Source organism: Gobio gobio, assembly GCF_949357685.1.
Source record: "Gobio gobio genome assembly, chromosome: 21".
NCBI lineage: Eukaryota > Metazoa > Chordata > Actinopteri > Cypriniformes > Gobionidae > Gobio > Gobio gobio.
This window is the reverse complement of record NC_137117.1, coordinates 35329405-35353804: the sequence shown is the minus strand read 5'-3', so window position 1 is coordinate 35353804 and position 24400 is coordinate 35329405. Positions and strand designations below refer to the sequence as shown.

Genomic DNA, 24400 nt, shown 5'->3' with positions numbered 1-24400 from the left:
AAATAGCAAATGCATCTGTTCGCCCATGGGCATGCAAAACGAGGTGTGTTCCGGTGCATTGTTGGCGTGTTGCTATTTTAAAGGTCCCATGGCATGAAGTTTTCATTTTATGAGTTTATTTCTACATTAATATGAGTTCCCCTAGCCTGAATATTGTCCACAAGTGGCTAGAAATTTTGATCGGTGTAAACCGAGTTCTGGCTGTCTTTCTCAGACGAGCTGATCTTGAATTTTCCTGTTATGACGTCATGTGTAGCTAATTATTTAAGTTCACACAGAACTTTATTATTCGTGCACACGCTGCGGCTTCTCTTTCTCCCGACAGAACGGTGTTTTTTTGTGTTTTCTATCTTGTGAGTCAGTGTTTTTGTACGTCCTCATCGCGTCTATCTGTTCTTAAATGTGCATACAGTCGTGAGTTTCTGCTCAACATCGGCAGAGCCACATCTTTAGAGATAAACCTCACGCACGCCGAAGCTCAGGCTGCACTGACCGGTCGGCCTTCAACATCCCCGACCCCCAGTTCTGCATCTGGCCCACAGCGGAGGCGACATACGTGGCGCGAGATTAAGCAGACGGGGGGTAAGCGTGAGCATATCCGGGCTAGGCTAGCCAGCTATCCCCACAATAAACTGGATTACATTCGATTACTGCTGTTGTGTCTTTGTTTGCGCTGTGTACTCAATGCACTGACGCTTTTCATATGATAGGAAAATATCTAAAAATAATGCTATAATCAACACTTACTCGTAACTCGTTCATCTCGACAGCTGTAATGGTACATTACATGTGTTACAAAGTTGGTAGAATAAGGATGAAGACGGGCTCGGCGTGACTGGGACTCGTGTTTATTCAGAACTCTCAGATACAAACACAATAAACTTGCGCTGACAGCGCTCTCACAACTCAGTAGTTACAATATCACTTTGTTAGCAATCGCTCCGTCTCTGGTCCATTAGTGATATCCGGTTCGCGAACGAATCATTCTTTTGAACCGGTTCTTTTTAGTGAACCGGACGAACCAGTTCACCAAATCGGACGGAATCGTTCTAAACGGTTCGCGTCTCGAGTCAGCGCTGATCCATCATTTAATAAAGTTACTAACTTTCTGACATGAGTGACAGTCCCTCCGACTAGAAATAAACTAATAACCTGAAGTATATGCTAGTAACTACAACAGTTCACTGAACTGAGACGTGCTGAGAGAACTGATGAGAAGTGAACTCGGGTCCATCCGTTTCTCTGGCAGGCTTGTGCCTCGTAGACCTCGTTAAACCACGCCCCCTCCGCTACAAGATCTGATACTCATTTCGAATGCAAAGATATCATCCAATCACAACAGTGGGCGTTTTCACTGAAGTCTCACAGCAGACACGCCCCTTGAAACAGGGCATTCAGCCAGAGGGCAAACATCAGTATAGAAAAAATGCCTTTTATTTCTAAATTTTGACATTTTATGATGTTAAAATCATACTAACAATATAAGTACACCTCAGAATACATTATAAAATAAAATAAAAAATCCATGCCAGACTAAAGTCAATGGCACATTATTTTTCTTTGTCGTGTAAAGAGCGCATTAGTAATATGCGCCTATAGGCGGGTCCACAACGTGCGTACACTCTGCTTATTACACACACAGGGACACGCAGCAGCACACAAACATTTTTAAACATTAAAGGGGTGGTAAAACACATTCTTTTGAAGGCTTGGCTGTGTTTGTGGGGTGCACTGTAACATGTGTTCAAGCTTCGTTTTAAAAAAAATTGCCTTATTTTTCATATATTTGACCTTTATTCTACACTGCTCTGTCCCTCCTTGTAAAACGGTCTGATGCTTTCCGGGTTGTATGAAGCCAGTCCCTCAAAAATACGCAGTGGGCTCAGATTGGTTAGCTGGCCCAGTGTGTTGTGATTCGCTAACCGCAGTGCACGTCGGAAACGTCACGCCCCTTACTGGAGGCTGTTCAGTATTAGAAACAACGGCGTCAATAAAACCATATGAGCTCGAATCAGACCCAGAACATTTGAGTGAAGATGATCGAGCAGAACCTGCTCAGTCCTCGAGAGTAAAGACTGCGGATCTATAATGATCGCTACTGAATGGCACTTTAACTTTTGTATTTTTAGAACGATTATAGCCAAATATCTGTCGCAAGAACTAACGTTAACCCAAAACGAACACTACTGGCTTTAACTAGTAAGTTAGCCAAATCACACACAGAAGCATGTTTAGCAAGCCTGTAGATAAACAATACATAAAAGCTCTAATCAAAGAATCATTTACACTAATGCCAGGTTCGCTGTTGAGATTTTAACGTTAATGTTTGTAACGTTAGGTGTTCGTCGGATAACGTTAAGTATGAATGAGCATTTAACAGACTGGTTTGCAGAACAGCGTTGTCATCTGTTTACTTCCTTGCTACAACCTATTACAGGAAAACACATCGATGAAAAATAAATCAGACTTACAGGTTGTGGCCCGTAAACAGCTTCTGTTTGTAAATCCAGCTTTCAGGACAAGCCGTTGTGCATATCCTGTATTGAACTCGCGAAGTTTGTGGAAGTTTGTGTTGTCCTCCGTGAAATGTGCAGCACGCGCGTCGTGCATCCACGCACCGGCAGTGTTTTTTTCACGCAGCTGACGTTGTGCAAATCTGGCATTGAAATCGCGAAGACGGTGGATGTTTTCCTCTGTTAGATGTGCTGCAGTGAGCCCTGCGCGCGCCTGATTCCCCGCTGACTCAAACACATGTGCATATAACATGTTTTATGTTAAACGCTCTGCAACGCAACCCCATCCCAAGGAAGGCTGAACAGAGCAAGTACCCCAGACCTGCAATCCGGATGAAAATAACAGCGTTTCCTCGGCATCGCGGCAACAACACTCCAGCCTAACTAACTATACCACAACAGCGCCGCGATACAAAATGGCCTCACCCTCCCTTATTTAATATTCTCGGAGGAGGGGTTTATGTAAATATTGAGCCTGTTGATGTCACCAACCCTGGAGGAATGTGTGTAGTCGCCTACTGGCCGTTTGCTGTAGTTCTTAGAAACTGATTTCTTTAAAAGCAAATATCTCCCTTTGCTTTAAACTTTGAACGTTGTAACTTTGCAGATGTTGTTTATGCTCAAGCAGCAACATTACACGCTAGCTAAAGTTAGAATAGTGAAATCGTTATATCGTTATACACTATCGTCATAGTGAAAACCCCTTTAAAAATAAAAGGATTCCTCTCTGGAGAAGTGTTCAGTCTTTCCGCTTGCGAATCCGCCATGGCGTGAGCGCAACTTGCTTTTAAAGGGAATGGGAGATGAGACTCTGATTGCATTGATTTATTGCACGTTACGTCCAAAACACACCCATTACTCATTAAGAGACTAGGTACAACCCTTTTAGACCATGCGCCGGGTGCGCCGACCATTTTTCCCGTTGTTAAACTAACAAAAGTGGATCCGTACATGCCGGAGTGCACCTGCGCAATGCGCTTTAGACCATGCGCTCAGATCGTTAAAATAGGGCCCATTATATTAATACAATATTAGCTTCTGCTGTGTTTTGTGCATTTACACAATTGTCAGTCTTGCTATTCAGCCAATGTGTTAATAATTGTGCATATTTTTGAAAAGGTGCAGTTTATGTTAATATAAACATTTTGCACAGTAATGGGACTGTGTTAGGTCATCACTTGATGACTAATGTAAAATATAGCAATGGAAGCAAAATCCATTTAATCTAACTATTGTCTGGAAACTATGATATTACAGTTGTAACATGTGGACACATTAGCGAAATATCAGTGAAGTTTTGCAAACACGGTCTATTGTCAATGTAGTGAAAAACTTTATAGTGTAGTCCAAGAGAAATGACTAGATTTCACCTGAGGAAATTCACTGAAAAACAGTAAATGTGACCACACCTTTAGGATACTGAGATCTCATCTGTGGTTTTACTTCCTATTGTTGTTATGTGTAGGATTCAGTACAATAGCTTATGGAGATTATGTAATATTCCAGTATAATGTACTGCTGGATTTTATAAGTGAATATTTGGTATTTGATATCTAGTGTATATTCTGATTATGCAGAAGATGCCGAATATGCTAATGAAGTCTATAAAAAAAGTTTCCCTCCAGACTGCTCATATGTTCATTTGTTTTTGCATTCACAATTAAGTCCTCATTTCTTTTATGGGTATTATTTACTACATCACAACTACATGGGTTAGGGAAATTAGCTCTCTCTACAAGGTTTGGTTTATGTGTGACATGATGAGGCAGTCGGTGCGCATGAATAATTCATACACATCATATTAGGGCAGGACACAGTTCCCTTTCAGTCGGTCACGTTCGACATACGTCGGAACTGACCGACGAATTGGGATCTGATCTCAGAGACCAATCTACTTCGAGTGTATTAAAAACGAGCCAATGGAGATTGGCATGCGATCCACGCATTCCACGCACCGCCCCGCAGCGCGGGTATAAATAAGGAAGTGGAATGCTTGATCATTGTTTTCTACTTCGGAGCCGAACAGCGAATGTTTCCTGCTTCCTGTTTCTACGAAGAGTGTTTGACGAGTCTCGTGAGAGGATCTGCTTCCAGTGCGGGTGTGACAGCGCGTCAGCGAGTGCCGCTTCAGACGGAGATCAGCTGTTGGTTCGCTGGGCGTTTCCTATTTCTGAGTGCACACACAGGCTTGCACCTTTGTACTGTGTGGTGCCGCGGTCATCTCCCTGGGTGCTTCAGCACGTAAAAGAGCAGTTTCCTTTCTAAAAGAGCAACACGGTTTGACCCTGCGTCTTTTTCAAGATGTCATTCAAACCGTGTGTTTCTGGATGCGGTCGATATCTGTCCCCAGCTGACGGTCACGATCGTTGTCTCACGTGTTTGGGCGTTCAGCACGCTGAGGCTGCGTTCGTGAATGACTCATAGTTTCGCAGTTTTACGGTCCAGACTCCATTACCTCGAAAGAGGCGGAGCACCATTGCGCATCCCCCGATCTAGTGGTCCTCCCGCTGCAAAGCAGAGGGCTGCTACTTTGGCTGATGGCCTTGGTGGGGACCTGAGGGTTACTGTGAGGGCTTCCCCGACGGGTCAAACGGCTCCTCGGGCCCCTCCCCCCTCCGCTGCGCCGGTGGAGCTTCCAGAAGAGCGCGCTGGCCTCCCCCGGGAGGTCCCAGGCGTTTCTTTTGGGGCTCCGGCTGAGGACATGCTGTCGATTGCAGCATCGGGGGACGAGCTAATGGGCTCTGAGGATGAAGATTCGGCTGCGCTGCCCCCTTCGGGTGTGACAGCATTGCCCGAGTCCGACCCAGAGCTTACGGCTATGCTTTCCCGGGCCGCCGCGAGTGTCGGGCTCGAGTGGAACCCTCCACCGTGTCCCGAACCCTCGCGGTTGGACGATTGGTTTCTCGGGACGGCCCGTGCTGGTTCTCAGCGCCCCGCCCCGGTTCCTTTCTTCCCGGAAGTGCATCAGGAGATCACGAAATCGTGGGTAGCGCCTTACAACGCTCGCTCACGGTCGACTGACTCCTCCGTCCTCACTACTCTCGATGGTGGTGCGGCTAAGGGCTACGTGGGAATCCCCCCAGTCGAGCGGTCTGTGGCGATGCAACTGTGTCCCAAGACCGCTGCGGACTGGCGGGGTGCCCCGCGTCTCCCCTCCCGGGCGTGTAAGTTCTCGTCCGGTCTCACGGGCAGGGCTTACACCGCCTGCGGGGAAGCCGCATCATCTCTGCATGCCATGGCGCTCCTGCAGGTCCACCAGGCCAAGGCGCTAAAGGAATTGCACGAGGCTAGTTCCGACCAGGGTGTTATGCAGGAACTGCGTGCGGCGACTGACCTCGCTCTCCGGGCGACGAAAGTCACTGCACGCTCCCTGGGTCGGGCGATGTACACTAGTGGTCCAGGAACGCCACCTGTGGCTGAACCTGGCAGACATGCGTGATTCCGACAAGGTCCGGTTTCTCAACGCCCCTGTCTGTCAGGCCGGCCTCTTCGGCGACGCCATCGAGAGCTTCGCCCAGCAGTTCTCGGTGGCCCAGAAGCAGACGGAGGCCATCAAAAACATCCTGCCCCGACGACCCGCTGCTGCCTCCACCCAGTTGTCGTCGGCAGCACCTCCGCCTGCTCGTCGCCGAGGGCGTCCCCCTGCGTCCGCCTCCGCCCCTGCGAAGCCCAAGCAGCAGCCTCCACCGGGAAAGCAGGGTGCCGGACGTAAGGGAGGCGCCCAACCTGCTCAGGGCTCCGCTAAACCAGCCGGCAAGCGCAAGGGGAAGCGGCCCTGAGACGGGCAGCCCAGGGAAGACGGGAGCTGCTCTGAGGGAGATGATGTCCGCATCCTTCTCCCACCCCCCGGAGGAGGACCGGGGGGCCCCGACTGGTATCACATCTCTGCCGCTGGCTCTCCGGAGTCCAGCGGCACCCACATTTTCAATAAAAGAGCAGTTTCTATTTTCCCTGGGCCCCAAGAGGGCCAGGTTGGCAGTGCGCGACGCCCCCGGGCCTTGCCACTCCTTTCCTCCCCTCTCCCCCTCGCCAGGGGGCAGCAGTGTGGGCACCGAGAACGCCCCCGGGCCTTCTCACCCACACTCTGCCCCACCCTGGAATATTCGGACAACACTCCGGGCCGCCTCCGGGCCTCCCGAGTCGGGTCCGTCTATTCCACTTCGCTGCCCCACCCCGGGTACGTCTGTGGTGCCGTTGGTCCCGCTTGTACGGTCTCTGGGGGCTTGGCTTCAGCTCCCCAGGCCGTCTCGCTGGCTCATCCGTACCATCAGACTCGGCTACGCGATTCAGTTCGCTCGCCGGCCTCCCAAGTACAGGGGCATTCTCTTCACCTCCGTGCGGAGCAGCGATGCCCAGGTCTTGCGGTCAGAGATCGATGTCCTGCTGGTGAAGGACGCGATCGAGCCGGTTCCTCCAGCCGATATGAAGGCGGGGTTCTACAGCCCCTACTTCATTGTACCCAAGAAAGGGGGTGGGTTACGGCCAATCTTGGACCTGCGTATCCTGAATCGGGCCCTGCACAAGCTCCCGTTCCGGATGCTAACGCAGAAACGCATTTTCGAATGCATCCTTCCCCAAGATTGGTTTGCAGCGATCGACCTGAAGGACGCGTACTTTCATGTCTCTATCCTTCCTCGACACAGACCGTTCCTACGTTTTGCGTTCGAGGGGAAGGCATATCAGTACAAAGTCTTGCCCTTCGGGCTGTCCCTGTCGCCTCGCGTCTTCACGAAAGTCGCAGAGGCAGCCATTATTCCGCTCAGAGAACGCGGCGTTCGCGTCCTCAACTATCTCGACGACTGGCTTATACTCGCCCAGTCTCGGGAGCAGTTGTGCGAACACAGGGACATGGTGCTCAGTCACCTCAGCCTGTTGGGCCTTCGGGTCAACCGAGAGAAGAGCAAACTCTGTCCCGCACAGAGGATCTCTTATCTCGGTATGGAGCTGGATTCTGTCAGCCAGACTGCGCGCCTCACGGAAGAGCGGGTCCGGTCGGTGTTGAACTGCTTGAATTCGTTCAAGAACAGGACGGCGGTCCCACTGAAATTTTTTCAGAGGCTCCTGGGGCATAATGCATCTGCAGCCGCGGTAACGCCGCTCGGATTGCTTCATATGAGACCGCTTCAACACTGGCTCCATGGCCGAGTCCCGAGGTGGGCGTGGCAGAGCGGCCAGTACCGGGTCCCAGTGACTCCTTACTGCCGCCAAACTTTCAGCCCATGGTCCGACGCTTCGTTTCTCCGGGCCGGGGTGCCCTTAGAACAAGTGTCCAGGCATGCTGTGTTCTTCACGGATGCCTCCTCCACGGGCTGGGGGGCCACGTACAACGGGCATGCAGTTTCAGGTCTGTGGACGGGACCTCAATTGCATTGGCATATCAATTGCCTCGAGTTGTTAGCGGTACACTTGGCACTGCGCCGCCTCAAGGGGCCGCTACGTGGCAAGCATGTACTGGTCCGTACGGACAGCACTGCGGCCGTTGCGTACATCAACCGTCAGGGTGGTCTACGCTCCCGTTGCATGTTCCAACTCGCCCGCCACCTCCTCCTTTGGAGTCAGAAGCATCTGAGGTCGCTTCGTGCCATTCACATCCCAGGTGCGGTGAACCAGACAGCCGACGAGCTCTCTCGCCAGTCGACACCTCCGGGGGAGTGGCGACTCCATCCCCAGGCGGTCCAGCTGATATGGGACCTCTTCGGAGCCGCACAGGTAGACCTGTTTGCCTCTCCGGACTCGACCCATTGCCAGTGGTACTATTCCCTGACCGGGGGCACCCTCGGCACGGATGCACTGGCGCACAGCTGGCCCCGGGACCTGCGCAAATATGCGTTTCCCCCAGTGAGCCTTCTTGCACAGACCCTGTGCAAGGTCAAGGAGGACGAGGAGCAGGTCTTGTTAGTTGCGCCCTACTGTCCCAACCGGACCTGGTTCCCAGAACTAACTCTCCTCGCGACAGCCCCTCCTTGGCCGATCCCCCTGAGGAGGGACCTTCTTTCTCAGGGACGGGGCACTCTATGGCACCCGCGTCCAGACCTCTGGAAACTCCATGTCTGGTCCCTGGACGGGACGCGGAGGTTCTAGGTGGTCTACCACAGGCAGTGGTGGACACCATCTCTTCTGCTAGAGCCCCCTCTACGAGGCGCCTCTATGCTTTGAGGTGGAACCTGTTCGTTGAATGGTGTTCTTCCCACCGGGAAGACCCCCGAAGGTGTTCGGTTAGTGTCGTGCTTTCTTTCCTGCAAGATGGGCTGGAGCGAAGGCTGTCTCCCTCCACCCTCAAAGTGTACGTCGCAGCAATAGCGGCGTATCACGACGCAGTCGAAGGTAAGTCCGTAGGAAAGCACGACTTAATCGTCAGGTTCCTCAGAGGTGCGAGGAGGCTAAATCCTCCTCGTCCAAACTCGTTACCCTCTTGGGACTTAGCTCTAGTGCTCAGAGCACTTCAGAGCCCTCCCTTTGAGCCTTTGCAGTCTGTGGAGCTTAAAATCCTGTCAATGAAGACAGTGCTTCTGACGGCATTGGCCTCCATCAAGAGGGTAGGGGACCTGCATGCACTTTCGGTCAACGAATCGTGCCTAGAATTCGGGCCGGCCAACTCTCACGTTGTCCTGAGACCCCGGCCTGGATACGTGCCCAAGGTTCCTACCACTCCCTTCCGGGACCAGGTAGTGAACCTGCAAGCGCTGCCTTCGGAGGAGGCAGACCCAGCCCAGGCTTTGTTATGTCCCGTCCGCGCTCTCCGCGCTTACGTCGACCGGACTCAAAGCTTTCGGACCTCAGAGCAACTCTTCGTCTGTTACGGAGGCCAGCAGAAGGGAAAGGCTGTCTCCAAGCAGAGGTTGGCCCACTGGATAGTGGATGCTATCGTCTTGGCTTACCAGTCCCAAGACGTGCCTTGCCCGTTCGGGTTGCGAGCACACTCAACAAGGAGTGTTGCTTCTTCCTGGGCGCTGGCTCAAGGCGCCTCGCTGACAGATATATGTAGAGCTGCGGGCTGGGCGACACCTAACACGTTCGCTAGATTCTATAGCCTCCGTGTAGAGCCGGTATCTTCCCGCATCCTCGCCCCCAGTGGCCAGTAGCGCTAAGTGCCCGTTCTAAGTGTCGGCTTGCAACGCCATTCCCGCCCTCTGGGCCGGATACGGCTAACCCTGTCGAGCTCCTCCGTCACCCCTGCGGTGCCAGACGTTGCGGCCGTCTGACGCCAGGCCTGCACCCGTATGCTTGTGAAACGTGTGTGTAGGCTGGGTTCCATATGTAGCGGTCCCCTCACGGCTACCCCATATGTGTATTCTTCCACGGTACCAGCTACCCTACTCGGCTAGCCCCGTGTCTTTCCCTTGACAGAGCCCGCTCTGTCGTCTCTGGGCGTGTTCTTTCCCCCCTGGGACCAGGCTGGAACCACCCCAGAGACTGCCATATGTTGCACTACCCTGCCAGGTTAGTCCTTATGTGTATTCTGCCACCTAGCCTTCTACGAAGGACGTGGCTCCGCAGCGTACCATCTCCCGAGACGGGCACGCTTTCCCAGCGTTATCCAATAGCCACACTGAGTGGGTCTTGCAGAAACAGCAGTGACTGACCTCCCTGCTTGGAGCCCTGACTTCCGTACCATCTAAGACGGTCCAGTGCGCTCAAGCAGGACGCTGGAAGGGCCAGCGCCCTGGCGTTTTGGTAGGGATCCCAATTCGTCGGTCAGTTCCGACATACGTCGAACGTGACCGACTGAAAGGGAACGTCTCGGTTACGTATGTAACCCTCGTTCCCTGAAGGAGGGAACGGAGACGTACGTCCCGTCGCCAGGTGCTGTGCTTCCGCTAGGGGGCAGAGTCACTAGTTCGGCTCCTCAGCAGAAAAAAGCAATGATCAAGCATTCCACTTCCTTATTTATACCCGCGCTGCGGGGCGGTGCGTGGAATGCGTGGATCGCATGCCAATCTCCATTGGCTCGTTTTTAATACACTCGAAGTAGATTGGTCTCTGAGATCAGATCCCAATTCGTCGGTCAGTTCCGACGTACGTCTCCGTTCCCTCCTTCAGGGAACGAGGGTTACATACGTAACCGAGACGTTTCCCCACCTTAGACCTGTTATGCCACTCTTGTGCTCTTAAAGGATTATTTCACTTTCAAATAAACTTTTGCTTATAATTTACTCACCCCCTTGTCATCCAAGATATCCATGTCTTTCTGTCTTCAGTCGAAAAGAAATGAAGATTTTTGATGAAAACGTTTCAGGATATTTCTCCATATAATGGAAGTCAATAGACCCCAAACGGTTCAAGGTCCAAATGAGAGGTTCAGTACAGCTTCAAAGGGCTTTAAACCACATCAAACGGTACCAGACGATCAATAAGGGTCTTATCTAGCGAAACGATCGGTCATTTTTTTTTTAAATAAATAGGGATGCACCGAATCCAGGGTTCGGGTTCGGATTCGGCCGAATATTGGGCTTTTTGACTGGGTTCGGTTTCTGCCGAACCTCAGAATTTATTTCCACCGAACCCGAACCCTGGGCTTGCACTATGCGCGCCCCGCTGGTCGAACGTGCAAACAGCCTATAGATCTATAGATCAGATAAAATATAAATAAAATTAAAAAAATATATAGGCCTACACTAAATATTTTCACTTAAATAATTACCAAATTAAGATGACAAAACGAAAATACACTGAATCCGCAAGCTTTGAAGAACCGGAATTAGGTAAATAGGTAGATAATATACTATATATCTTTACATATATACTATTCTCTTAAAACCAAATTTCGTTATTTTTACTAACCCAAATAATGATTCATCCGCTAGGTTGCACGTGAGGGGGAAAAATAGGTTCCTTCCACTTAAGAGTTGAGCTCTTTTTATTTTAATATATCTCTTTACATAAATACTATTTTCTACTTTTTAAGAAAATAACTTCGTTATTTTACTAACCCAGTGTTTTGTATGTGAAGCTGTTTCACGTGAATATTGCCACAGGAGTGAAGCGCAAAGCTTTGTTTAGCCTAGAAAGGAAATAATGGTCAGATTGCACTTTTTCATTCTGTTTTGGAATCTGGATATGGTCACTCGATTTTCCGTGAATTTGAACAATAGGCCTAGTCCATTTTATCCCAATGGACATGGACATCTCGTTTCTTTTCACAAAAACTTCACTCACGTCGCACCCATGTTCGCAGGGGATTATAAACGTTTGTTCCTTTCGTTTGCTTATAATTAAGTCTATTATAACTATTCACATCCTTTACTGTGGGAAAGTATAAAAAACACTGTAGGACGAATACCTTTTTACTTCAAATTTTATTTAACACAGTTTGTTCTTGTTATTAAACTTGGTAAGGCGCGTCAAGTTTGGTTTATTTGAATAGCGCATTTCACACACACGCCATTTTTTTTAGTTTCGTTTTCTCTGGCAGTGAATAATCAAACATTGCCTAAATGTCTTTGTGGAAGATAAAATCCGCTCTTCAGACCTTTTACAACAAGTGTTGCTTTGCAACATCAGTAGAACATATGAAGATGAAGATATTCGAGAAGGTGTCCATTCAGTGTCCCATTCCTCTCAAAGCGCAGAGCGGTATATGACGCATCTTTGCGGGGAAATAGTATGAATCAAATATTTTTCTAACTAATATTTAATTTTCATATATTCTTGAGGTTACCATTATTTACTGAAAATCGTTTTTGTTTTATAGGCTGTGTTGTTTCACTGATGGAAGTGCTAAAATAAACACGCATGCTTATGATGTTTCAGCCTCAAATGATTTCAAAATGTAGGCTATATATCTGGCATAGACTACAGTATTTAAAATAGCATATATGCATTAGTTACATTCTCAATTTAATTTACAGAGCAATCCCTGCTAAGTTTTTGTTTAACTAATACTATAGAAGAGGATTAGTGTGTGTCGCACACAACAGACTCGCAACGGGGGCGTGGCATCACGATGGTGGCACAACCCTAGCGCCCGCCTCCTGCGCTCTCCGTTGGGTTGTTCTTTGAAGCGACAGAGGACGACTCGGGGTAATTTTTCTATAAACCATCATGAAATAGCGTCGAGAAGAAAATAGACGACAATGTTTACTTTAATAAACTTGACCAAAACAGTTAATGGTAGCATCCCTACACTGCTGTGGACGTTGTTAACTTCATTAATGTGTTTACTGTGATAATGGACTGCGGATGGGAGTGGGATTCGGTATTCGGTTTCGGATTCGGCCGAATCTTAACCAGTGGATTCGGTATTCGGTTTCGGATTCGGCCGAATCTTAACCAGTGGATTCGGTATTCGGCCAAACCCCAAAAATCTGGATTCGGTGCATCCCTAAAAATAAATAAAGTTTAAGTTTTATAAGCACAAATGCTCGCCTTGCTCTGTTCAGTGATAGCCGCTCGTGACGTAAAACACAATTACGTTGTAAAGGTCACGCTAGACGCAGGCGGAAGTACCGAATCAGTGTTTACAAATGAGCGGAAGGAGGACCGTATCCACATATTCAAACGTCTTTGCGCCTGCGTCTAGCGTGACCTTTTCAGCGTAATTGCGTTTTACGTGATGTCACGAGCGCGCATCACTGAACAGAGCAAGGCGAGCATTTGTGCTTATAAAACTTAAACTTTATTTATTTTTTAAAAAATGACCGATCGTTTCACTAGATAAGACCCTTATTGATCATCTGGTACCGTTTGATGTGGTTTAAAGCCCTTTTGAAGCTGTACTGGACCTTGAACCGTTTGGGGTCTATTGACTTCCATTATATGGAGAAATATCCTGAAATCTTTTCATCAAAAATCTTCATTTCTTTTCGACTGAAGACAGAAAGACATGGATATCTTGGATGACAAGGGGGTGAGTAAATTATAAGCAAAAGTTTATTTGAAAGTGAACTAATCCTTTAAGTCCAACACACATGGCAGGTAAATACAGCTATCGGAGCCTTTGAATGAAAGCCTTGTACTTTACATATGCAGTATAATATTTATTACCTTACATCAACTTATAGCAAACAGCAAATACTTTTATCGAAAGTGACTTACAAATAAGGACAAATAGCAGTGCTGCAATACAGCATTTACAGAAGTTGAAAGTATTGCCTTATTTTTGACATGTAAAATGGTAGTTCCCTCATAAGTATATTACTGAGCTTCAGAGGAGATGAAAAACACAACTTTTCTGATAGGGTTTAGTGTGCAGTATTCTTAGCATGGTAAAACTCTTTCTGAAAAGTTGCATTCTAAGTTGCATGAAAAGTTCTAAATTAATTCTAGTCAGTAGAAAACAAAAGAGGAAAAACACTTTTTGAACGCTTGAAGTTGTGTTTATATCATTGTTGTATGATCTCGGTTTTCCGAGAATGCGGTTGTGAGTCCTGAGAATTTACGTATATTATTAAGTATATAAAGTCAATTAACCGACTCAAATACAGGACTGGCAACCGTATTCTGCTGCTGTGAGAACGTGGCCTATGTAAACGTGCTAGACGTGTCAAGTTAAAAAATTTTGAACTTGTCAGTTCCAAAACAATGGACCAATTGGAAGACCCCAGAGGCGGGGCAAAGGTTGTGAGCTTTTGTTTACAGTAGCAGCAAGTAGGCATGGCAACTGTTTTGTTTGACGTGTCGGAGGATGGGGTGAACCCAAACAGATCTCTGTCCTGACGTTCTCTGAGCAGCAACACAGTTTTTTATCAAGGTCAAATGTCATAGCCAGTGCCATTATTTTCTCTTTCGATGGCAAAAATAGTAGCTATCTATTCTGCTGTTTGGCTATTTCTGTTATTTACAAAGACGCGTTCTGTGTGATCGGCCCCTAACACTGATATCTTTACCTTAACAACTAGCTGAATAAATATCTGTCTTTCTCAGCATGGAAGATTTATTTTCCTTGCTATTAACCGTTCCGTGGGAGTGTCGTTTTCGGTCAGTAAATCAATGCCGTAGTGAATAATCCTTTCCTCTGTTGTTTGTTTTCCTTGTTTAATGATGTTTCTTTCTGTTGATGGAGGCCGTCTCAGACTTGTCTTTTTTCAGCGGGAGATCTGTTATTCCTGATGCTTCTCCCCTGTCAATCTTCCTTCGTTTCAGGTTGAATTGCTGGCTGTCGGAGCAATTTGATCTCCCACAGACTGACTGTTTGCAGTGTGGATTCATTTTAGTAATGCATGTCACTGCCATAAACTGAATAACCCTCAAGTAAAGTGAAGCTGAATTTCGAATTCTAGCACATCATTGAACAGAAAAGGTTTGGATAACCCTAGAGTTAGAAATACTCAATTAAACTTCAAGTTTAAAGCTGCTTTTTAGAGATTCACTGAAACTTCCAAGTTTGAACCATGTTATGTTGACTTTGTGAATCCCCATGTACATAAACTGAAATCGTGTTGGTCCTGAAGTTGTCTCTGCTTGGTTCTGTGGGTCAAACGAGTTTCCTTTGGAGATCTTGAAGTGAAAAAAATGAGAGATGGGACTATCCACCCTGCCAGCTAAGTACCAAAGCTAGTTTGTATGGATGAAGCTCGACAACACAATCTTTGAGAACAACTTCATATTTTTACGGTATTTTTCTCAACATGATTGAATTGCTCTCTAGAGCTGGGTCAAAATGGAATAATTTCATGCTTCATTTCAGGGGTTCAAGATAGTGCCCACAGGACTTCCCCTTGGTAAATACTAACCGTGGATTGAACACCCACTAGCTGGAAAACATGCCGATATGGAATAGCCTTAAAAATTGAAAAGATAATCTCAGGAATATGTTTTAAATTAGCTTGTGGCTTATATATTTAACATTTTCATGTTAACTGTAGTTTAAGGTGCAAACGTTTTCATTTGAGGACACTTGCTTTGAATGTTAGTTTTTTTTTTTAGAATGTTTATGCCTTTTCTGATGGTATCAGATGGCAATTCAACGCACATTCACACAGTATACGTTCAAAAGTCTTTTTTTTTGTTCAGCAAGGATACATACAATTTATCAAAAGGGTATACAGTAATGTAATGTTACAAAATATTTTTATTTCAAATAAATGCTGTTATATTCATCAAAGAATCCTGAAAAAAAAATATCATGGTTTCCACAAACATATTAAGCAGTATTGATAATAATAACTGTTCATTGAGCAGCAAATCATCATATTATAATGATTTCTGAAGGATCATGTAACACTGAAGACTGAAGTAATGATGCTGAAAATTCAGCTTTGATCATAGGAATAAATTACATATTTCAATATATTAAAACAGAAAAAAGCTATTTTAAGTTATAATAATATTTCAATTCTCAATAATATTACTCTTTTTAATGTATTTTTGATAAAAAAAATAAATAAATGCAGGCTTATGAGGATTAAAGACCTTAAAAATCGTAAAATTTGCCATAATCTCGACAAAGGGTGACATTTTTTCATTTATTTTATTTTATTGTATACTTCCATTTGGATATTTCATAGTTTTAATGACTTTACTATTATTCTAAAATATAAAATAGTAATAATAAAGCATTAAGTTTGGCTAAAAATAGCAATGATAAAGAATGAGTAGGTGTATAAACTTTTATGTCAAGCAAATGCTGAAAATATGCAGTAACACTTTACAATAAGGTTTCAGTTGTTAACATTAGTTAATGTATTAACTGACATGAACGAACAATGAGCAATACATTTATTACTGTATTTTTTAATCTTTGTAAATGTTAGTTAATAAAAATGCAGCTGTTCATTGTTTTTTCATGTTAGCTCGCAGTGCATTAACTAATGTTAACAAATACAAGTTTTGATTTTAATGATGTATAAGTAAATGTTGAAATTAACATTAACTAGTTAACTCATGTTAACTAATGAAACCTTATTGTAAAGTGTTACCAAATATGCAAATGTTCAAATGTGTGTGTAATTAAATCATAATTTGTTAGTGTGTTTTTCATGTACATTTTTTTGTTTTTGTTTTCTGTACAGTACTTCAGGAAGTAAGTGGCATTTTTGAAGGGATGAAGGAAGTGCAAAAGCCTTAGATGCCAACTTTGTTGATAGGGGAAGGAGTAATGGAGCCTCTGGGAAAGTTTATTCCACTCAAAAGAGGAGTATAGTCGTTTCTTTAGGAAGGAATGAGTTTTTCCAAAAGTGCTGTGGTAATCTACACCGGTTTTGACTCGGTATGACCTTCCCACAAGCCAGACCAAACCACAGGGTAATTGCTTGCTAATGACTGTTAAAAAAAGCAAGGAAATGTCAAATGAAGTTTGGAAACTTTCATGATTAATCTTTTTCCACGGTGGCAGGAGAAGATCTAAGCCATTCCATCAATCACATCAGGCAGGAGAGTGACTCTTTCTTCAGGGTTGAAAGCATTTGCCATTGGATCCCAGCTCTCTCTCTCTCTCTCTCTCTCTCTCTCTCTCTCTCTCTCTCTCTCTCTCTCTCTCTCTCTCTCTCTCTCTCTCTCTCTCTCTCTCTCTCTCTGCATTTACTTAACGGTCCTTGCTCCTGTTTCCATCTCTCTCTCTCTTTCTTTGTCTTCTATTACATGTATCTAAGCGGTTTAGTGCCTTGCATCAGCACTCAAAGAGCTTTGTACATCTCCCTCCCAGAATATTTAATGAAAATATTCAGACTTTTTGTCCACATTTGACCTTTCCTGTCTCCTCCTGCCCCTCCCCACCCCTCTTCTGATGGTAGTGTTGAGACCGCTTTTTGTCTTCTTCACACTGAAGGACTTGAGTACTTAATTGAAGATCAATTCTGGCCAAGTTCACATTCTGAAGCCCAACGAGAAGTCTGAGTGAGGGTCAGAAATCATCTGGCTACAGATATTAGCTACACCAGACTGTCTCCACCAGCATGCTGTAATCTATTCTATAGTCTTAACGAAAAAGAGACACGGTGGCATTGTATCAAAGTCAAACATTTTCCAGAGAATGCCTCATCTGACTTATTTCTGGCTTATTCAGCAATGTGATCTTGGTATTGCATGTATGTGCAAACCTACAGTATAACTGGATATTCTAGGAAACAGAGGTTAATTATATATTGATAATATACACTACATTGCCAAAAGTATTGGGACACCCCTCCAAGTCATTGAATTCAGGTGTTCCAATCACTTCCATGGCCACATGTGTATTCAATCGAGCACTAGGCATGTAGGATGGGAATCCAAGTCTTCAACAGTGTAAAAAGCTCAGTATGCATGAAACAGCATTTCACCCCCCCTTTAAAACAGTGATTCTTTCCAGAACATAACTGCACACTGTTCCTCTGAGATTTGCAATGGTCACGTTGTTAGCCTAGCAACCTGCTAAAGTCAAAATGAATTGCATATCTTGAAAATGGCTCTGTTTGTGTGGTACATAGAGTTGCTGCCTATGTAAATCGTTTCAGATCAGTCACTGTCAGTTATCCTTGTCATTTATGATGCTGCTTTAGTTAGGATGTAGACAGCAAGGCAACTTGCTAAGATTCCAAACAGAGTGTATGGCTGTGTATGAAATTGCATACACTGTGTGTTGCTACTTCTTTTGAATAAGTACTTTGCAATCTTTAAAAAAGCATGTTCTATTTAGTATGAATGTAATCTGGACGTACTAGATTTGTCATGTTGTCACAGTCATGTGACCTACCATCGTCAGTTGCGTCCATTCACTGTTCACTGTGGCCTCATGGGATAGTAAAGTGTCCATGAACTGCGCATTTAAGAATCTCATCAGATGTAGTGGGCCATGTGGGTTAATTTTCGCATACTGTTTTATTATGAATTCAGACATACGACTCTTTTGGCATACTGTTTTTCACCTACTATATAGTGGGGACATACTGTAAGCATATTCAGACGTAGCCAGTGTCTTGTTCTGGGATACTGAGTAGAAGTTGTATTCTCTGAGTGAAATGCTGACACATAGATTTGGGCAGATGGGTAGATTCTGCCGGATATCCAGAGAAAATATCATTCTTAGCCGCAACCCCCTATGGATGAAGGACAGATGCTGTACAGTCTTTAACCACCCCTTTCTTTGAGTGATGGGATGTGTTTCTGATCCATCTCGGTGTGTAGAGCTCTAATTTTTGACTCCCACAGATTTGAGTGGCAGTAATAAGCCTGCGACTTTCATTTCTTGTCTGCCCAAGAGAGAGCGCGAGAGAACAGTGAGAAAAGCAGACACAGGAAACGCATCACTGAACCCTGACAAACTTCTCCACGATCCCTCTTTCCCATCACCATGATTACACTATGAACTTGACCTGCCCTTTGGGATGGTTTTGATAGGTGGAAACACTTTTGTTTTAGCTGTCAGCATCTTCTAGCCGGTTTTCCCAGAGTTTCCATTTTCCCACAGTGGCTTTTATAATACTTCAGTTAGCACAGAGGTAGCGGCGACTGCAGCACTGTTTGAAACACAATGGGCTCTAGCTCTTCACGCAATGAGACTCTATGCAAAGAGCTTTGAGACCAGCTTAACCAGACAAACAAAACTTTTTCCAAGCTGTGTAGGGCTACCTCAATCCTTTGTGGGTTCTTGTGAATGGCCATTAATGTATTATTTACAGTCTTTTCATCGCTTTTCATCTCCCGCTTCCTCTTTCTCACTGACTTGCACTCTTGTTTTTTAATCTCTTACGTGCTGATATGCGCTGGTATCATCCTTTACCCTTCATTAAATATTTTGTACTAAGCAAGTGCTCTCGTAATCACATTAGCATGCTGGAAAAAAAAGAGCTTACATAAGATAGCCAACTGGGAGAGGTAGATACAAAGAAAGAGAGAGAGAGATAGCCAGGGGTAGAAGAAGGTCAGAAAAAGAAAAAGAAAGACCAATGACCTTTACAAGCACATCTTTTTATTTGCAGTTGGGTGTTTGAATAAAGAAGCTCAGGAGTGTCAATGGCGGAAACTACTATACTACACTGTAAAATCGACTTACTTAAAAAAAACCATGCAAACCGATTTCTTTAAAACCAAGTAAAGTGAAATAGGAAAAGTATGTTGTATGTAATGCTTAGTTAGTATAGTTCACTTACAGAAGAGTTCTAGTAACTACAACTTTTTTCATTATTTGACATTAAATATAGGGAACACTGATCACCATAACGGTGAGTGCAAACTAAAATTTTAGGAAAATCAATATCAATTTATGAAGTCAGCTTATGTGATCTCTCAAAAATTTCAGTTGTATTGACAGTTCAACATTCAAGGTGACTTGAGTGAATGCAAACAGAGAAAAATAACAGCTTGACAAAATAGTACTCAAACCAATTAATCTTAACTTGGGTTTTCTGAGTAAAAAAAGTCATATGTGAATAGTAGAAAATACTAGATTTTTACAATTAAAGGGTTAGTTCACCCAAAAATGAAAATTCTGTCATTAATTACTCACCCTCATGTCGTTCGACACCCGTAAGACCTCCGTTCATCTTCGGAACACAAATGAAGATATTTTAGTGTAAAGCTGATGGCAGAGAAAGGCTTCAGATAGGCCTCCATTGGCATTCAGAACATTTACACTCCCAAGACCCATAAAAGGCACTTAAAACGTCGTTACAAAGTCTATCTCACCACAGTGACTCTACAATAATTTTACGATGCGACGACAATAGTTTTTGTGCGCAAAAAAAAATCTAAATAACACCTTTATCCAGCTTGTTATTGTCTTCCGTGTGTGCCTCCACGACGCATGCGCGAGAATATGACGCAGATCCGGCGTTCGGACACATGACCCAGAAGCGATTTGTTTACGAGCAGAGGAAGACGCTCGTGTCTAAGCTGTTGGAGTCTACATTGATCGTGCTTTAGGTCTCGGCGTAGTGCTCAAAATGGGGTTAGAGTGTGCATTTCATGGATTCCCGAACCCCTGCGCTACGTCATATTCTCGCGCATGCGTCGTGGAGGCACACACGGAAGACAAGAAGAGGTTGGATAAAGGTGTTATTTAGATTTTTTTTTTGCGCACAAAAACTATTGTCGCATCGTAAAATTATTGTAGAGTCACTGTGGTGAGATGGACTTTGTAACGACGTTTTAAGTGCCTTTTATGGGTCTTGGGAGTGTAAATGTACTGAATGCCAATGGAGGCCTATCTGAAGCCTTTCTCAGCCATCAGCTTTCAAATAAAATATCTTCATTTGTGTTCCGAATATGAAGTCTTACGGGTGTGGAACGACATGAGGGTGAGTAATTAATGACAGAATTTTCAATTTTGGGTGAACTAACCCTTTGAGTTAAGACATTAAGTAAAGTGAACTAAAAAGTGTTAGTTAGACAGAATGAAGCTTTATTTAAATAGAATGAGAAGTCTGTTAAGCAACTGTGGTAAGTCATCTTTTAGGCCCAATTAAGTCGGCATGAAATGAAAACGCATCTGTTTTGTAAATGCATGTTGAAGATCTTATTGTGCATGATTCATTCATTTGTTTAACTTTTTTTTTTACCTCATAATTTTAAATCTAAATAGATGTACAGTATGTGTCAATATGGAACAAAAGATTTGTCTCTACTTTTGTGAGAGTTTTGTTGCATCGTCACATTATTTTGATGACAAGTTAGCACATTTTTCTCCTGAGTTTCATTACAATATGAACAGTTTTACATGACATTAGATTGACCCATATGCATGGAATATCTGAATAATGGGGTAACAGTCACTCAGAAATTGCTAGTAAATTAAGCAAAATAATTACAATGAATAATTACATAATTATTATGCAAGTAACACAATTAATTAAATGTAAAGTTTTGAAGTAGAAAGACCAAATTAGTATTTTCTAGTAAACATACTCACACAATTTGCCAAAATGAGCAGAATACTTCACCTTCTATTTCCAGTGCGATTATTTGATCTTTCTTGAAGGAATTTTTACTTAAAATCCAGTTATTCACTGCAAAATAACCAATTTTATTTCCAAAATGATAACTTTGGTTTTGTGACAACAAAGAAGCAAGCAACTGTTTGAAATGTTTTCTGATGCATACTGCATAATACATAGTGCTTCATAATAAAGTAGGGTTTCACAGTAGTTTGTACACAGTAGGTTTGTCTTTTGCGGATACTTTGTATGCATGAAAGAGTCTGTATATGATAATTATGTTGTGGCATCACAAACAGACGCTGACATACTGATGTGCTTAATTTGCATTTTCATGCGCACACACAAGGGCTTCTGGACTGCTCAGCGGGTCCATGACCTGCCACACCTGTCTCCTGTATCTGGTGGGGTTAAAGATTGGCCCTCAATTGCCACTTAGTAGAGGAATTAATGTCTATTCTTCTCTTTTTCTGGACTTCAATCACAAGTTTGCTGATTAGGCATGTTGGGTTGCCAGGCACCCCTGAATCATACATATGCTTAGAAAGCTTGACTAATTTACTAGTTAAATGTGTCTGTATGTGTTTAACTGCATACACGGAAAAGTGCATTGGTATTTGCTTATTTTGTTACTATGGCACAATGACCTATGATTGACATTATAATGAATTCATGGAGCTTCCTGTAACAATGACAATGATCCTGTGTAATATAACATCTCTTCATCTATCCTCCACAGCTGCGTCCAGCTTCAGCTTCTGTCGGGCTGCGCTGGAGCACACAGTCTCAGCAGAGGAGCTGAACTATCAGCTGCCACGCAAGGCCGGGGCCAACTTTACCTGGCATGAAGGACGCGGGCAGAGGATGACGAGGAGGACCGTCAAGCTGCTACAGCAGCCCGGCACAGAAGGAATACAGGTACACACTCGCCATAGGAGAGAAAGTCACTTATGAGATCTCACTACCATCTTAAAGGGGTCATGACATGGATTTTTTTTTTATTATTTTAAAATGTTCCTTGAGGTTCACTTTTAATGTTGCACAAAAAATGTATTGGTGGAAAAACTATTATTTTCGACCTTCATTCTGACCCTCTGTCATTGCATAGGAAACATTATCAACGGCCACTCGCTATTGCATTTGAGTAAGTGTTTTGAAAACATTATCCGTATAAAACCATAATTTACAGATTATGAAATCATTTATTCATGGTTTTTATGTTTGTATGGAGCATTTGACTGCAGATTGTTTTGTAAACAAGGAACAGAAACCTGGATAACTTTCGGATTCACTATATGTTTATGTTGTTGACATGATATGCACTTTCGCGCCGAATGCCAACAAAACACAGGCATTTGATGCAGTTTCACTCACCGCCTGCGGTTTCGACTCATGACCGGGAACAAACAAACACACTTGCAGAACTCAGAGCTCCGTAAAAACAAACTGCATCCACTGTTTCCTTAATGCTGGGTTATTTGGGAAGCTGAACAAGCTTATCTTTCCCTCACAACCAGAAACACACTTCTTTAGTGACGTTGTTGATTGCAGGGTCTAAAAACAAAATGCCAGCACTGCCGACGGCTTCCGTAACCCGAACGAAGCTCGTTGATGGCCGCGCTCTTGCTCTTGCTGTGGTTGATGTGCGCACCCTCATTCAGGAGAAGTGCCCGTTCAACAAATTTCGGTTCTTTGTGTTTCCACACCCAAAGCCCCAGCTCCGAGCCAGGAAAAGTGGTTCTTAAGTAGCACCAAAACATTGCTGGGCTAGAACAGGGCTAGAAGTAAGAACCGATTACGTAACCGATTTGCGCTGGGGGCGGGGTCAACAAGACGAACACAAACTGAGATCTGCCATGTTTGAAATAGCAGCTAATGGAGCTAACAGCTGCTGCTCGTTTGTAATCTCCGTCTATACAAATTACGGCGAACTGCATGAATGCGTTGGATTCGCTGTGTTTTCGTTGTGTTTTGATGCCGATGTAGGATCGTAAAGCCATGTGAATCAATAGTAACGCAACGTTTGCATTGTTGATGGAAGGCTTGTCCGCAGCGGTGCTGTGCAGAGACCGATCGCCGTATGATAACGAGTCCAGCGAGAGCATATGACTCCTTATGCTTTTGATTCACTCATGCGGTTTTTTTTATATCATACGTGGATCGGTCTGCGCAGGGCCAATGCCTCTCGAACAAGCCTGGTGTGTTTGTGTTTCCCACTGCCCAGGGTTGCCAGGTTTTCACAACAAAACCCGCCCAATTGCTACTCAAAACAAGCCCAATCGCGTTTTAGGGGGGCTTCCCCGGTAAAAATCACATTTGGGGGTAAAATATGTATTTTTTTGGCATGGTTGCCTACTAAAATTTGCATTCCCGGGGCTAAATATCACATAATTGGGGTCGCTTCAACCCGCGGACATGAAAAACAGCCCGCGGCAACAGTGATGAAGTAGCCCAATTCCGCGGGAAAACCGCGGACTTGGCAACACTGCCGCTGCCTCGCTAGCGTTTCTGAGAAAGATGAGACGTATACAGTGACGTAAGACATGGCTCTGCTGTGGCTCTCAGCAAGTGGAAAAGCAAACGGTTCTTAGAAGGCTCCTCAGTCGAACCAACTATGAACTGGGACTAGCTCTGGCTCTGAACTAGCACCCGGTTCATTCTGGTGGAAAAGGGGTAATACAGGCCCATACAAAAAAAATCATGAAGGAGTGTATTTGGCACAGAAAAACTTTTTTTTAACTTTGACCATGTTTAGCATGAGAATCCAACTCTTTAACTGTGTAAATAAGTCAGAATGCATGAAATAGCATTATAAATAAAACTATAAATTGTTTGTTTATAATGAGGAGGACGTTTTAAGTTCTGAAATGTGCAGGGAATTTTAATAGTACAAAGCCTCTTATGTATCAAAAGATCAAGGCGAATTTGATTTCTCATATCATGACCCCTTTAACTGTTTCCTTTCGAGTTTCATAAGAGATCTCAACAATGTGCTCAGATTTGCAAAGATACCAAAGCCTTCATTTAAATTAACTATATATATATATATATATATATTTTTTTTTTTTTTTTTTTTTTTTTACTTCTTTATACTGTTAA

The 24400-nt window shown here is 44.3% G+C and overlaps 1 protein-coding gene across 3 annotated transcripts in view; it reads left to right on the top strand.

The window, feature by feature from the left end:
• Positions 1-24400, top strand: part of samd10b (sterile alpha motif domain containing 10b) — a 110515-nt gene that overhangs the window by 21665 nt on the left and 64450 nt on the right. For all 3 annotated transcript variants that reach the window (XM_079801845.1, XM_079801844.1, XM_079801843.1), the window contains exon 2: positions 22041-22219. In XM_079801845.1, coding sequence (XP_079657971.1) covers positions 22041-22219 — 179 coding nt within the window. The remainder of the gene's footprint in view (positions 1-22040; positions 22220-24400) is intronic.